Consider the following 18,065-nt stretch of genomic DNA (forward strand, 5'->3'; position numbering starts at 1 on the left):
TGGAACATGGATAACGTTGTAATGTTTGAGGTAGGCAGTCAAATAACTGCCCATGGCCCCTTTTACTATCATGCATACATACCAGCGCAACTGATGGACGAACATGTAGGAAATATTCCGATCAACCAAGGAAGGATGCAATTGTTTTATGTTATCAAGGCGCACGCGATGTCTTTTGTCTTATCTTGCATATCCATCATCTAGAATTCAATAATCGGAAATACAATGGTTTTCTCCATGATAACGCTACACTGTAGAGGAGAGCTGCCAGCGGTAACTTGCCCTAAGGAATAAAAATAACAATATCAAAGGATAAACGTTCTATCTATCAACCATAAAAACGAAAGTTAAAATGATTTTACGCTATGAACTTTTATATCGAGAAACATCAAACTTGCCATCATATCTAGATTACAATACAACTTTCATTATATATATCGACAATAAAATAACAAAATGTTAACATGAGATATTCGTTATGTCGTACCTTCGTACTTAAAACCCTTTTTCTAATTAATTAATTTATTGGCATATAAGAATTAAAACCGCACCATTACCACAAGCACCACTTTAAAAATAATCCTACAAAGAAAGATTTCAGGAATGACTGCAGAACAGAAGGCCTTAAGGAAGGTAATGTGTTATTAACAAATTAGCATGAAAGTTTGTCTGCATGTGTTCTATATCCAATATATCCATTTGTCGTTTCAGCGAGCCACAGTCCTAAAGGTCGTCGAAAAAAATTGAATGCTCGCATGAAGAGTTTCTCCCTGGATACTCCTGAACCTTCCAAACATCACCTAGGAATTGATGAAATCACAAAGAAGAAAAGCAGTTCCTTCACTAACACGTGTTTTGGAGGTGAATACACATAGCACATATCCTAACTTTTTCATTATTAACTCGATGCATGAATGCTTTCGACTAATACATAGAGCAACTTATTAATTTACATGTTTTATCTTGGAACGATAATGATGCCCATGTGTTCAAGCAGGGATGTCAACCAGAGCTCAACTCAGGTAATGACTAATTAGTCTCCAACACGGGGTGAAGGGCTTTAGGTTTCCTCACTGTCCATCCTGTACGTATGTTGTATGTACATACGTATATAGGTACGTATGTACACAACACTATATTCCTTGAGGTATTCACAATGATAATCAAACTTCTTTAACCATATTATCAGGATTTTTGGGTCAAGATCAACGTTACTGTTACTACTTTTAGCGGAGACTGGTAGGGGTGCTTTAGTAATATCCAAAACTTGTTTTCATAGTTCATTACTTTGGTCTGCAGTTTGCCAAACTTTAACTTTCCTCAAATAATAGCTTACATCGCTTTTAACTTTTATAATCTGTTCTTTACATTCGGAGACTAATTAGTTAACTAAATCGATTAAACGAATGTCTCAAACCCTAATTTGTTGATAAGATATCCTAAATGGCTTCTTATTAAAGAAAGAAAAATCCCTTGACCATCTGACGATGTGTATGACGCTTCCCTGTTTAAGCTGTTAATGGTGAACCTACTTTATATGTTATACTATCGTTACTTATGGTTATCTATATGAATGGTATTGACAGCATGACAAATATTTTTCAGCAGAAATATTAATGCTAATATTAGTTCCATCAGAACTGTATATAACATGCGATTTAAACGAAATTTGGAGGCGCAGTACACATTCTTGCATAGTACATATTACCAGAATATGTTTTAAAATGGGGTCACTGTTCTATTCAAAACGTTTGCATTATAACGTCCTCAATCGGAACCTTCCTCAAAAGACAAAAGTGACCAATGAAGAAGAGATTACATAATGATTTATAAATGATAAAAAAATATAAAATGACCATTCGATTGAGAAGTTATTAATAAATGGAATGTTGTAGGCATAGCTAGGTAAGTTGAATCCCTCGATCAAAACAGTTTTGCAATGTTTTTGTCCGGGTGGGAGGTAGAAGAGCCAGTAGAGTCGATGGTACATCAGCTTTGGTTTGGTTTTCATTGGATTCTGATGTCTACCTTTTTGTCCTTTACAGATGTAGATCAGCTGAGCGACCTTAAAGATTTTAAGAATTACTGGAGAACCAAAAAATTTCTTTGTAAGATAGTATAGTACAGTATTCAAATACCATAGTGCACAAACTGTATCACCAAGTTATAATCACACTCATACCATACGTCGCGCATGGTGTGGGACGTTTATATAGATGTACGCGTGCACAAATTTTGAGTAAAATGAATAGTGGTCTGCGTAGGCTTAGCTGAACAACACATGATTTGAATTTTTCCACATTGTTACGACTTCCAATTATTAAAAGATGAAGATATTGTTTTTCTTAGTCGTTAGACTGTTTGGTCACTTTGGAATCATTTTTAACAGAATATTTCACATTTTATACCTCAATAGTTGAAATATCACAACTTTATATCGTTGCCTTAACCAGAACTACAGTTTTCTTGTTGCAATTAGGTTTACTACGCAGAAATAGGTGGTTACTGTATTAACAGTTACTGAATAGATATCTTTTCTCGTGCATAATTCATACAACTTACACTATATTCCCATAAACTCAAGTTTCACGACAATTCCTTCAACAGTTCTAGTATTACCTTATTATGCATGAGGAATGCGTATTTGAAGCTCATGGACAAATTAGTCAAGAACATTTCCTTAAATTCAGTAATGCGTTCCTTCCTATGGAAAAGAAGTAAATGTTTTGTCAAGTTGCTTATATCTTGTGTGCCTATGAAACAATCCTTTGAGATTGGAACGTTCTTGAAACTTTGGCCAAGTATTTTCACTTGCGTGAAGACAAATGCACAAATATCACATACATGCATGTGTTATAAACTTAGACGTGATCGCTATCTTATATAATTTTTCAACAAACTTTACAAACGAAACGCATCAATTTGAATTATTTCCGGAAGAATGGTGTAAATGGATTTTTAACGTCATCAGGTTGTTGGTCGGTTTTTATCACGCCTTCACTACTCACATGAATCTTTCTACTTTGATCTTGTTAATTTGGAAATAATAACATTGGTAGGTAATAACTAGATAGGTTACTTTAAAAGCAGGAGCCGAAATTGTCAATCAATAATCATTACTTGTAGCATGACATGGTTGTTGATATATATTTTGCTGTTATCCAGCATAAAACCGGACTAAGTTGTTAGGTTTAACATGTGCAGATGTATATTTTGATATCCCTCCTGACAAGTATTTACGACACATGGCTATGACACTATTCACTAACAACACCCTTCACTCTGATTGCACCGCCACTGGGGAATCGTGAACATGTCACAATATTAGTTTTGATATGCTTTAATGACGTATATCGAAAGAAAAAAAAACTAAATGCTTACACATGTGTGCATTTGCTTAGGCGCGTGCAGTTTTGACTTTATGCTATTTCAGATATATAATAGCTGCTTAGACGTTCTACATATCTACAGTCAAAAATAATTTCAATTGCAAAATTATAGAAATTCGGTTCCTCCTTCCTTTGATAACCTGATGTTCAAAGTTAAAAACCATTATTTATATCTCGTTGACATCTCTCAATAAGTGATTTTGTGTTTGCTATAACACTTACTGTACATTACCAAAGTTGGTGGTTGGAATAAAATGTCGTATTGTTATTTGAAAATGTTTATCGGTTGGTCAGAATAAATAAAAGAGAGATTAACGATACGACTTCATTTACATATCAATATATTTGTTTTCTCAATGAAACTAATCTGTGTTTTCGGAAATATTAACCCTTTGTTTTCTAAGTATCAGCAATCATTGAATCAATCACACAATCACCTATGATGACGTGAACCAAAACACTTATAACATAAATGTAGCTTACATGTAGAAAAGACCTTGAAATATAGATATAAGATAAGGTTAAATTTACTGATAAACTGTTGTGACTTTTTGAACCAGAATGGTGAAATTACAATGCTGACAACAACTTGACTAATATAAACCTACATATACATCTCGTCTGTATGTTTCTTTGTGTTAACAGTTCATTAAACTTCTATTTTTGGAATCAATACATACGTAATGTTCGCACCTCTAATATTGTTCTAGCGTTAATGCGTTGATATCATTGTGCATAAAATGCATTGGAAGCGTAACAAAGCAACTATGTCCTCTCTGGTTATATCCAAAAGGCTCGCAAAAAGTTGCGAGAATTATTACGATCTGTAAAAACGTATTTTTCCGGTTTTCAAATTTATATATTGTGGAGTAAGAGTGGCGATGTCTATTTCGGTTGGATTTCGAAATCTGATTCACAGAAAGCGATATAATATTTGGCATATTTTGTTATTATCGGTTATACAGTTATATCAAATAGAAGGAATTTAATAATCGTCAACTTGACTCCTCTGACTCTTGTATCTGATTGCTCGAAAAATCTGCTTAACTTGAAGTAAAAAAAAAATCGAAAATCGGCTCCAATAGTAAGAAAAAAAAGTGTTTTCATCACCTATCAATTTCGAGATATCGAGTTTGTATAGTACAAATATATGATAAACATATATTACAACCTGTTGCTTCCGATCTATGCGTCGTTTTGTCGTCATGTGTCAGTTTTTGACTCTTGAAGCTGATATCTGGGTGACCTAATCATTAAAAAAATAATAATACCAAATTTCTGGTCTTTAATTCCATCGAGCGAACAAAAATAAAATGATTAGTACTACACTTAAATTTCATTAGTTTGTGTAAGCCGAGTACAAGAACGAAATGCAAGAATAACAATAAAATTCTTTAATGCGAATGTAAATTTAGTAGGTAGGGGAAAATTTGAGCAAGGAATATTTAAATATTTCAAATAATTTTCAAGTAAGGGTGAATAGGTTTCAACCACATTTGCTCCTTTGTTAAGGGAATATAATGTTCTATACATTGATGATTGCGCTCACCAAGGAAAAAGGACTAAAATGTTGTATTAGTGAAAGGCATTGTCCCTCTAAGAGCAAACGTTTAAGACTCTGCATAGTACACTGATGTACCTTGTTAATATCATAATAATTTTGATAACTTGTTTATTGTGTTATCATTCAGCCGGTTCTTCTAGTCCAGGAGACAAATATTCCGCAGCCAATCTACGTAAGAAATTCGCTGCCAGTGCCAAAACAACATCCCTTGACATCGAGGACAAGAAGAGAGGGAGTTTTGTACCGTCGCCAAAGGAATCTCCAGTAGGTTTTCCTTCTAACCTAACGTACCTAGCCAATAGATTAGTTTCCCAATATTTTTTTCAGTCTACGAGTTACTTGAACACTTTAATTCTTAAGCCGTGTAGGTGTTGACAAAGTTTGCCTGCATGTATTGATATTTTGATGGCGGCATTTAAAAACATAATAACAGACAATTACATTTTAGATAATGTATAGATGTAGTAAGTGTTTTGTAGTTAAAAGTATATCAAGTCTGAATACATGTAAAGCTTGTGTTGAGATTTAATCAGCTTCAGTTTCCAAGTATTCATTTATATGGGTGTTTAGGTGGCACGGTGGTATCTATGGCTTGTCTTTCACCCAGGAGGACAGGGTTCGAAGCCCCGATCAGGTTAAGGGTCACATGTGAACTTTCCCGTGATCAAATATTGTTGTAAAAATCAACATTGTAATAATTGGTTGTATTTTACTGTAGAAAGCACAAAGAAAACAATCTAAAGAAGCGAACACAACGGTCTATGTGGCACTGTACAACTTCCGGGGTAAGGAGAAGGATGACATGGACCTCAGGTCAGTATAACCGACAAATTGTGGTACAATAAGAAAAAGTATCAAGCACAAAAGGGAGTTACAATGATAATGGTACAGCAGTTGTTTTACAATAAGTTAAGTATGGGAAATACACGTTACGATGGTGATATCGTCATCATTATAGTTTGTGTTTTCTACTGTACAATTGCTTACGTCATAAGAACTACTTACTGACGTTGTTCAAACATATGTTAGGTAAAATGTTGATGAAAAGATAGATGCTGAAACGGCTCAAATCTATGATGGTGTTAAATTATCGTATATATTTTGCCGTGAATGGCGTCAGGATACTTTATCACAATCCAGATCATTAAAATTCTTCTTTTTTTTTTTTAAATCGTTCATATACTGTAAGATGTTCCATAAAGAGAGATAGGATTTGAGTAAGCGGGCATTGGGAGACTATACGATCAAGAAAAACCACAGACACTTGTTTCTGAAATCAAATTTCTGGCAGTCGTGTTCGTTTTATATATAATTGCCTTTATCCAACCAAATACTAAATAATTAGAAGTTGTATAATTTGAAAATTACGTTATATATGGTTGAGATCAAAGTAATGATATACACACCTAGTATTCTAGATTACTGTGATGTTTCTCACTAAGCTTTGGAATGACATGTTTTCTTCTTCTTTTTAAATACAGAGCAGGATGGAGACTTTTCATTGTTGATAGCTCGGATCCAGATTGGTGGAAGGTACGTTCGATATTTTGCAATTTCCTAAAAAATAGTGAATATATTTCTATTGTTAGAGAAATCTTTACTAAACGAGAAAAAGTAGTGACTGTTGCAAAGCGTTTACAATTTGAATTTGAGTCGTTTCTGGTTTGTTTACAGGGTAAGTGTAACGGGAAAGTTGGCTACTTCCCAGCCAAGTATGTGGTACCGCTTCAGTTTGCCCAGAGAGTGTACCAGGTCACACAACCCATGCATCTTACAGAAGGAGGAAACGGCATGAAACTGCATAAAGATCAGGTAAGAAAAATGTACTTTAAACGTGGTCATTTTCGCAGAGGGTTAATTTCGATAGATAAACTGTACGCGTGGGGGTAATTTTCGCGATCGATCCACCGTCCTTGATAGTTCGAGATAACGCAAATTGATATCAATTTAATACACGTGAAGGACATTTTCGCGAGCAAAAGGACTCCGCGTAATTAGTGTAAATTCCCCCCTCGCGTAAATTCTTTTTTATCTTCAGTGTACGACAAAGGAATCCCAGCATGCGAGATAGAATTTTGAAATATCCTAACCTAATATTTGCTCTTATCTTATGAGACATATTCTCATCCTAACAATTCTAAATTGTATCTCTGTTGGAAACGCAACACATTTACTTGTGTTATGGAAAATACTATTGACATAAAGGGCATTGTTTTTGTGGGAGGTATTTTGATGATGTAAAATATAATAGACATGCTTTGAGAATAATTTCGCTCGCATATTTTCTATTCATACTGAGAATGGATGATCATTTAGTTTTAATCAATAAAAAATCCAATTGCAAATCTGTGAAATGCAGGTAAAATGTAAAATATATATATATAAATATATATTTATAAATATGTTGCAGGAAGTCTTGTAAAATTCACTTATAACTAGATTCTTGTCTAATGCATTAATTCTGCTAAATGTACAGCTAGGTCAGTTAGGAAACTCACAGATTTACGTAAAGCCAGATTCACTGACAATAAACGGTTGCATGGACATGGTATACATCTAGTTTCGATACGGAGCCTGACCCCAAGGCAAGATAAGGAGGTTTAAAAATTAAGTTAGGAATCTTAGAATCGACAAAATTGAAAACACACATTCAAGGACATGCAACTGTGGGCAGCAAGCAATGAGATGGCAATACATTAGTAAAGTGTTTATTTTCAAATATTAGTAATTTTCATCTTTTTCTTTATCTATCTTCAGATTGTTTTACAAGTTGGAGATGAGGTCGAGAATGGAATGATATTGGTGAGGTCGGCCAGTAATAAACAGGCGTTATGTCCTGTTAAATACCTCAACGAAGTGTAACCCATGTATCGCCCGCCATCGTGTAAATACTTCAACGAAGTGTAAACCATGTTTCACCCGTCATCGTGTAAATACTTCAACGAAGTGTAAACCATGTTTCACCCGTCATCGTGTAAATACTTCAACGAAGTGTAAACCATGTTTCACCCGTCATCGTGTAAATACTTCAACGAAGTGTAACCCATGTATCACCCGTCATCGTGTAAATACTTCAACGAAGTGTAAACCATGTTTCACCCGTCATCGTGTAAATACTTCAGCGAAGTGTAAACCATGTTTCACCCGTCATCGTGTAAATACCTCAACAAAGTGTAACCCATGTATCACCCGTCATCGTGTAAATACCTCAACAAAGTGTAACCCATGTATCACCCGTCATCGTGTAAATACCTCAACGAATTGTAACAAGTCTATCGCCCGCAGTCGTGTAAAAACTTCAACGAAGTGTCGCCTAACATCCATCCTGTAAACACCAAATTGAAGTGTCACCCATGTATTGTCCGACATCCATCGTGTATATACTTCAACGAAGTGTCACCTGTGTCGCCCGTCATCGTTTAAATACTTCATCGAAGTGTCGCCCATTCGTCGCCTGATATGGTGTGAATACTTCATCGAAGTGTCACCTATGTGTCGCCTGACATCGTGTAAATTCCTCAACGAAGTGTCACCTATGTGACGTGTCGCCTGACATCCATCGTGTATATACTTCAACAAAGTGTCACTTATGTGTCGTCTGACATCGTGTAAATACTTCAACGAAGTGTCACCAATTTTTCATCGCCCAGTATATTGTACATGCTTCAACGATGTGTAACCCTGTTTCAATCACTCAGCAAAGTAAACATACCTCAACAACGTGTTGCCCCTATTTCGCTGCCCATTATCGGGTATATGCTACCCATGTTTAGTTTGTTATCCCCTATATTACCCATACCTGAACGACATGTAACCCATGCATGCCTGAACGAACTAAAACCCTTTTTATATGCCTATCTAAAGGATTATGATATGGCGTTGTCCGGCCGTCTGTCCAGCGTAAACCTATTTCCATGAAATTTGGTAGGCTTTGTTTTCATGTAGCTTTATCTTTAGTTGTATTTTCCAGAACGGAATTTCAATTCGAAATTGTTAGATAAAGTAATTGTCTTTTGCTTATTTCACCATATAATCTTGTCCGAAGGTCTGTCTCAGTTAATGACCACTTTTTTCGCTTCATAACCATCATTTGAATATAGATTCTGAGCAGCATTTTGATTGTACATTATAAAGAGTTATTGCTCTTTGTTTATTCCAGTATATTGATATTTTTCAGGGATATTCTAACTTGGTTTTACATTAACCGATCTCTTGGTAGGATATCTTGCCATATCATGTAGCTATGGTTTTACACAGCATTTTGATTGAAAATTCTTTTTGTTAATTCTGCATACTTTATTCATTTTGAAACAAACGTCAATGTCACTTTGACGTTGTGCGTATATTAATCCGCGCGCGATACTCTTGATTATCGCCCAACACAGTGGACTTGTAATCTGTGTTGTGTTGCTCAAAGTGAAATCCCTGACTTGTATCATCACCCGTTACCAATTTTTACCCATCCAATGTTATCGGGCAGGATTCTTAATGTACGAAGAGATTGGTATATCTTTTGTAAATATCCTGCGGCAAGTTTCATCAATACTCCATAGGAAAGCATTGCAAAATTGAAGAAATCCTTAACTATGATTTTTTCCTGAAATCCAATCAATTCTTTTCCTTTGGAAATTTTTAAGCTACGGAACTTCCTAAGTTAAGCAACGTTGATGAAACTGAACCAGAAGACATGGCTGTCCGTACATCAATCTTAGGAGAGATTACTTCTCATTAATTAATCAAATTTAAACAGATCCTGCTATTTCGAACAATGTTTCAAAACGGCAATATTTGTGAAGATTGATGATTCACCTTGGCATTTTAAATATGTTTACTGTATAGCCATATTTGTTAGATTTGATCTGCGCTATTGGATTCCTTGATGTGAAATTCTGACCTCTATCTAGGTGGTCAGAGACTCGTTCCTGTAGAGTATTAATTCATTTTTACCATATGCTGTCATTCTCAGGATAAATATGTTAATTTTCACCGATTTTATTGCATTGACTTATTGCATAGTGTATCTGGATCACTTTGAAGAGGCAATGAACACACCATAAAGTAATTCTCCCTGAACGAACTCTTTCTTTGTCAAAATAAAATATGGTTCACACTTTTGCTGAACCTGCATTCCCTAGTCAGATATATAATCTTCATATACAATATCTTGTACGTTAATAGTTCGATAAATTTTACAGGGAATGTATTACGGGGATACGTTGTAATTGTGATACATAAATGGTATATGAAACCCAAAGAGTGATTGTTTGTTGTATAGGTTAAATGGGTTGATGTACCTGACTCGAGTTATTAATATCTCTTGTTAAGTTATGTTTGGAAAAATATGTTACCCAAAGTAAGGAACACCAAAATATAGTGCTTAATTTCTTGAGATGTTGTATATATACTGATGTATTAGCCGTTAAACATTCCCCTTACCATTGTTCAAACATAAGAATATGTATATAAATACGAAAAAAAATGTCTAAATAAGCTGTTTACCTAAATGAATATATTCTAACCCGGAAATGTTGTACACATTATGTGCCTCCCACAGCAGTGTTTCAACTGTATGTATAAATCATTTGTCTGAATTTGTATACACATGTTTTGCACCTGTGATAATAGTCCTGTTTTATTCCTGAATTGTTTATCATATAGATTTATTATTGTTATTATTTTGCTGAATTATGCATCAACAAGTTGTTTATCCTATTTACCCACGTTGAATTGATCATTATGTTATTGTTTTTTTTTAAATCAAGCAAGATTGTTTGACGCTTGTCTTCCTTAAAACGCAAGTTTACCCATAGATTTTCTTATTTCATCCCGTCCCTGTAATTACATATGACGATATTTGTTTGTCCTATGACGGGTTAAAACCCCGATATACATGTTTTACACGTGATTCTGCGTCATAAACTTACAAACGATCGATAATCATGTCATCATTTTGTATACATTTGCGCGCTTACGATCTGTATGGGTGGCAAATGTTTTCGACAGTCATGAAAATGTTTTTGAATGCAATCATATGTAGACTCCCTTGCATATTGTTTTCCTACCAACAGTTGTTCATGGATAACCGTGTACACAAGACGAATTGCAGTCGCTCCTAGACATCTCCATGCGTACATGTATATAATATTCTGACGATTGCTTGATCGGCTACCATTTATCATCATTCCACGATTATGAAGAATTAATTTGAATTTATTTGGTGTAATGGAGATATAACACAAAAAAATGGAGTGTACGCTAATCTGAACATATAGATGCATTCAAGTTAATCCTTATCATTTTAATTTTTGTACACAAATCCTGTGAAAATCCATATTTATTGATGGACCTTTTGAAATGATTATGCCGCTTTATCAGACATTTAAAAGTGACGTCTACAAACGGCGACGTCATTTTCCCGTTATGTGCTGGTGACGTAAGTTTTAAGCCAATAAAAATGCTTGTTACATACCATTCAAGAGATGAATCCCAATAAATGTACATGTATATCTAATGCACTAAAAGTGTTAATATTTCGTTTTTGCGATTGAAGTGCTAAATGTGGGAGAGCAACTCCTAGAATTATAACACGTTATTTGGTACATTGTTGTTACGCTATAGCCTATTCCAGATTTGTTAACATTGGTAGCTATAGCCTATTCCAGATTTGTTAACATTGTTAGGCTGTATGTTCATGCTAAGTTTAAATGTAATTCATTAAGTAGATTATTTCATTAGAATATGCTTTATATGTTTTGTTAAACTTGCGAGGATTTTGGCATCCTGGATATGCCGGTTTACAGATAAATACTTGTACATATGAATTACTGTTAAATATTCTGTTTTGATATATCATATGTGTTTTGTGTATGTGTGTTGAGTAAGGTATCGGAAGGAATCTGGCTGAATGTGTCTGTAAATATGGCTGATATTATGTATGTTCATGACGGTGGCGCATGTGTGTGAATATAAATATATATTATATAGGTAAATTTGTAAATATAGTACGATGTTTTGCCAAATGAAGATGTATGGTCAAATTTATACCCTTTGGTAAAACTAGAAATGCCAATGTCATATTTGTATGTATGGATATGGTAAACGTGTGTATGTGTGTGTAGGTGTGTGCGTGTGTTTGCACAGTGATACGTCATACATACAATGATATAACTACGTTGACACTCCCGTGTCCTCCAGCACAGTTACTGGGGCTGTAGTTGTGTAAATATCTATGTCCATATTGTAGCATTACAATGCTGTGACGAATGTTCACAAACCAGACCCATCAGTTGTTCTGAAGACCACTTCCTCTCTCCCCTAAAAAACATTTTGGTATAGCTAATGTTTCAACGTCATTTCATCCTTGTTGGTCTTATATACATATATTACTTAAGTCCTATACTACATATGGGTTATACCAAGCTTTATGGCCTGACTAATGGCTGCCCCTACTCTCGAACCGCCATCCTTTCCGATAAAAAACACAACGGAAAGGGTAATAGTAGATTTTCATCAACTCAAATACACAGGTCTTTACATTGTCTTACAAAATTTATAATAATAATTTACTAACAAAGCGAGAATGTATTCCTTGACGAGACGAAATATGTCAGGATTTTAACTTCACAGCTCACAGCTTTTACTTCTCTGATACCAAAGCGACAACCACGATACTAAGTTTTACAGGACATCTTTTAGAAACCTAAGCAAAAAGAAAAAGAAAGAAAGAAAGAAAAACAATGGCTCTATGATAAGAATTTTGAAATAAACTCGAAAAATAGGGGTGTTCTTGTAAATATTAGAGCTATAAACGTAAATCTAAAAGGACTTTTTTGCGCGGAGGCTTTATAGTAAATAAACTATTTTGGTATCACTACCCAAACAGTTTTCAGCAGTACCGGATGATAATAATATTGGGTCCAACAACGGTAACGGATTAAATTATTAAAAAAAATAATCAACCTGTAAATATATACATATACATTATTTCCAATTTATTACACATGCACGAACATTTCTCCACCTACAACATGACTATCAATGCATTGTCCTATTGAACAATTACTTTCTCAAAAAAGGATATAATGTTTATGAGTAGACATTTTTTTCACCTGAACATACACAAATACACACATTTGGCAATACGCATGCTCTCACAATTTCTATAAGCTATCGCTGAGGGAAGATATGGTGGGGTTGAATGTGTTGCAACTAAATAATTTAGCAAAAACAATATTTCAAAGCGAAAGCTAAAGTTTGATTATCCAAAAATAGACTAAGGACTGAGAAAGCCAATCTTTTAGGACATGCCATTTCATATTTTTATTGTATGCACTCTATTGTACGAGATATCCAATATTTGGGTATACGTGTTATTTTTTGCATGTGAAAAACGTTTGTTTGTGACACCTTTTCTCACCATAAAGATCCTACATCCATAGTAAATGTGGGCTATATCAGTAGACACTGGCTTCTATGAATACTCGGTCTCGCGATGATTTGTTTGGTAAGCATACTGTCCTGTGTGTTGACAAAGATGTGTTTATATAACATTGTTTCCTACCAGACTTTGACAGCCCCCACGTGCCAAGATATTGAAATAAAACCTACAGCAATGGACTCTTTGCCTTTGTCTTGTTTATCCAGTTGCCTTTCATTATCAGAATTGTACAAAAAGGCATAGTAAGTGAATAGAAGCTTTAAGTATCAATTTAGAATTATATACCTTTTAAGGCAAATCCTGAATCACGGTACAATTCAGCCGTTTCGTCCTTCTATGACTCGTCAGTGATTTCAGGGACATCATATAGCTATTTAGTCCTTCTAGGAGTGATTCTGGGGACATCATATAGCTATTTTGTCCTTCTAGAAGTGATTCTAGGGACATCATATACAGTGTAGCTATCCAGTCCTTCTAGGAGTGATTCTGGGGACATCATATAGCTATTTTGTCCTTCTAGAAGTGATTCTAGGGACATCATATACAGTGTAGCTATCCAGTCTTTCTAGGAGTGATTCTAGGGACATCATACAGCTGTCCGTTATTCTGGGACTCGTCAGTGATACCCGTTTCACAGCTTCCCGAGAAACACAAACCGACACGGGTAGGGAGCATCGAACCATGCACCTCCAGCCTTCACCTGAGGTTACGTGGCCGGTGCTCTTAACTGACTGAGCTTTTGCGGCCTCCGTAAAGAAGGGCGGTCGACAGAATCAAACATACAATGTTACAATACTGAATAGGAAATGTCTTGACCCTTGACTGTCTATGATGCCGTAAAACTTGACATCTAGGACATCTAGGGGCAAAATAGAATTAAAGATACATCTCTTGGTAGATATGACAAAGAACCAGGAAATGAAGACCATACGTTCCGGGAGAGTAAGTGTCTTCTACCTCATGGTCGACACCCAGACACCACGTGAAACTGTAGTGGTGACAACGGAACCACTAGGCACAATTATAAGTACCCGCCATATTTACAAAAGAGAAGCTTTGGGAAGTGAAGGGACCAAACTTAAATCTCGATCAGAATATGTTCATAGGTACCCATTGTAATGTCTAGCTAGAATATAATATGTAAGTACATACATGTAGATACACTTTTAATGCATTTATCATTACTTCATTTAAACAAGAAAGCATTTCTTAATTAACAATCACAGCATAGAGTGTATGATTAACAAAATGTTGACCTTAACCACCAGAAACATTATTAATTTTCTATACAGGCTTAGTTAGGTCTAAATAAATATACAATGTATTAAAATATCAAATCCATTCCGTATCCTCCCGTATAGTAAACTGACAAAGCGTGAGTTATCTCCTTTAACATAGAAAATTTCGTATTGATAAAAATCTGACAAAACGGGAGTTATCTCCCTTGGATTAGAACATTTCAGATTAACAAGGTGCTCGGTGGCAATGTTTACTCGCTTTATGGTTAAAGACGATCCTCCCCCCTGTCCGTTATTCTAGGACTCGTCAGTGATGCCCGTTTCACAGCTTCCCGAGAAACTCAAACCGACACGGGTAGGGAGCACCAAACCATACACATCAGATCTTCACCTGAGGTTACGTGGCCGGTGCTCTAACTGACTGAGCTATCGCGGCCTCCATAAAGAAGGGAGATCGACAGAATCAAACATACTTTATACAAATGTTACAATACTGAATAGGAAGTGTAAAAACGTAAATTTTTCTATAAATTCAAAGAAAAAATTTCGAAACATTTTCTTGTCTTAAAACTAACTGTTCATCTGTTGTATTGTGAATTTGGTAATTCATAACACGTTATGATTACAAATTGTATCTAACATGTATAAGCTTTTACCTGTTAGCTACCATCTAAATTCTGATCATACGCAACCTACGGTAAACTTTGAATTAGACTAATCTTTTATTAACTAATGTACATGAAATCGAAATCAATGCTCTAATGAAGGCAGGTATATATGTGGTAACTATAATTACAAATCCGATACAATCATTTTACACTGTGTCCACATTTAAAACTCACAAACAAGGTAAGTATTAAGTACAATTCCTACACTTATTTATTGGCAAACACAAGTACATACAAACCTCGCTTCCTACATACATTTTGCAGAATGTCGGCGTTCATGGGGAGGCGATACCCACGGACAACACATATCTATTTCACATCCAATCGGAGAATTCAACCCCGGTAACCGCTACATGTACTTCATCCCAATTCCGTCAAAACCCATCAATTTGATATTGTTTGAATAAATTTATTTTTTTGTCTTTAATCTATTGTCCCTCTACTACGATATGAAGTGTCGTCATGTTCATTTATTCTCTATCTCAAACAAATTCCTAGCCAAGACCGCGTCCTCTGGAGTATTGGACACCAACATACACCAGATTTGTAACTTCAACACTCACGTCATTTCCGGTCAAGCAGCCACTCCTTCCGTTCAATACCACGCGGTCACGCTGTAATTCATGACAACATTGCAGTACCCATACTTTCACTCGTTCCTGGGTTTCTAGGTAGATCCGTCTGAATGACACTGAAGGGCCCGGATTATTACAAATACTCTCGTGCCAGGGGATAGGGGGAGGACCCAAAGACAGATCCTTGTATGTTATAAGGTTGTAGGACGGGATGGAATCTCAGAAATTTCCGTTAGATGACCGAGGGATAAAGTAGACATCAGATTATCTGTCCTGGTGTTTCAGACGAGTTAATATCAATTAAAAACGTCATTGACGTTTACAAAAATATAACCGAAACAGTCGAGTCAGGTTAGGACATTTTATTATACCACGTGTGAGCGGTTACCATAGAAACGTTACGACACATATACACTGTAGTTATTCCGTAATATTTATAACCCTATCGTTAGCTGTGCGGTTTGTATCGCACATCGCACATTTGTGCGCACGATGTTTTTGGAACGTTGTGCGATCACACAACTGTACCATTTTTAAAGACTCTGGTATGTCTCGGCCAGGAGACAGAACCCAAAGCCTTCCTCACAGGGGCGAACGCTCAACTAAAGGCCAAAAAGTGAGGCAGTGTCAAGGTAGACGTTAGGAAGAAGAAAGTTGTTAAGAAAGAAGAGAAAAGATAAGATCCCAAATTTAGTCGCCTCTTACGATCATGCAATGGGGGCAGCAGGTACAATTCTTACGCCTTACCTGCATGAGCCAGTTGGAAAAATTGTAGGAAAAGCCGTAGTTTGAAGTTGGTGATGCTGTTGGAACTAACAAAATAATTGTCTTTAATTTTAAGAAGTTATAGATAATTAGGTTTAACTAATTATAGATAATTAGGTTTAACTGTATACAATAATTTTTATAAAAAAATAGTTTGCAAAATAGGTGCCTTATATATATACTGACTTATCTTTTGCGTTATTTGTTAAATTCAATTAGATTTGTAGTTTGTTTGCACATTTATAAAAATAAGATAGAAAAAAGAAACAAGAGGCCCATGGGGCCTGTATCGCGCACCTGGTTGGATTAGACCAAATATCAAAATAATGTTCATATTCAATTTGTTTTATTTGTAAATCTCAAACAATGCTATATATGGTAATAGTGTGGGAATCCGAACTGCTTTAAAAATTAATGAAGTCCAGAATCTCTAAGGTCTGAAAAACCTCAAGAATTGTTTTAAGAACATGCATTCATCACTTTATGACTAGTAACGAATTACCTCTATTTCCCCAATTAGGCCCGCCCCTTTGGCCCCTCCGGGGTCAGAGCCACCATTTATGCAAAATCTGTTCCCCTTCCCCCAAGGATGTTTCTGACCAAATTGGGTTCAAATCCATTCATAACTTTATGACTAGTAGCGATTTAAACGAATCACCTCTATTTCCCCATCGGGCCTCGCCCCTTTGGCCCCTTTTGGGTCAGAGCCACCATTTATGCAAAATCTGTTCCCCTTCCCCCAAGGATGTTTCTGACCAAATTGGGTTCAAATCCATTCATAACTTTATGACTAGTAGCGATTTAAAGGAATTACCTCTGTTTCCCCTTTGGGGTCAGAGACACCATTTATAAAAAAATCTGTTCCTCTTCCCCCAAGGATGTTTCTGACCAAATTGGGTTCAAATCCATTCATAACTTTATGACTAGTAGCGATTTAAAGGAATTACCTCTGTTTCCCCTATTGGGCCCTGCCCCTTTGGTCCCTTTGAGGTCAGAGACACCATTTATAAAAAAAAATCTGTTCCCCTTCCCCCAAGAATGTTTCTGACCAAATTGGATTCAAATCCATTCATTACTTTATGACAAGTAGCGAGTTAAAGGAATTACCTCTATTTCCCCTTATGGGCCTTGCCCCTTTGGCCCCTTAGGGGTCAGAGTCACCCTTTATGCAAAATCAGTTTCCCTTCCCCCAAGAATGTTTCTTACTCAATTTGGTTCAAATCCATTCATAACTTTATGACAAGTAGCGATCTAAAGGAATGAACTCTATTTCCCCTATTGGGCCCGGCCCCTTTGGCCCCTTTGGAGTCAGTGTCACCATTTATGCAAAATCTGTTCCCCTTCCCCAAAATAGGTTTCTGACCAAATTAGGTTCAAATCCATTCATAATTTAATAACTAGTAGCGATTTTAAGGAATTACCTCTATTT

General features: G+C 35.8%; 1 protein-coding gene across 2 annotated transcripts in view; it reads left to right on the forward strand.

Moving 5' to 3' along the window:
• LOC117336254 overlaps nucleotides 1-10,499 on the forward strand; it is a 237,161-nt gene extending 226,662 nt beyond the window's left edge. For both annotated transcript variants that reach the window (XM_033896729.1, XM_033896728.1), the window contains exons 14-19: nucleotides 712-861; nucleotides 5,081-5,217; nucleotides 5,672-5,766; nucleotides 6,435-6,486; nucleotides 6,628-6,765; nucleotides 7,711-10,499. In XM_033896729.1, coding sequence (XP_033752620.1) covers nucleotides 712-861; nucleotides 5,081-5,217; nucleotides 5,672-5,766; nucleotides 6,435-6,486; nucleotides 6,628-6,765; nucleotides 7,711-7,815 — 677 coding nt within the window. In that variant the 3' untranslated portion in view covers nucleotides 7,816-10,499. The remainder of the gene's footprint in view (nucleotides 1-711; nucleotides 862-5,080; nucleotides 5,218-5,671; nucleotides 5,767-6,434; nucleotides 6,487-6,627; nucleotides 6,766-7,710) is intronic.
• The last annotated feature ends 7,566 nt before the right edge of the window (nucleotides 10,500-18,065 follow it).

Source organism: Pecten maximus, chromosome 10 (genome assembly GCF_902652985.1).
Source record: "Pecten maximus chromosome 10, xPecMax1.1, whole genome shotgun sequence".
In the NCBI taxonomy this organism is placed as follows: Eukaryota; Metazoa; Mollusca; class Bivalvia; order Pectinida; family Pectinidae; genus Pecten; species Pecten maximus.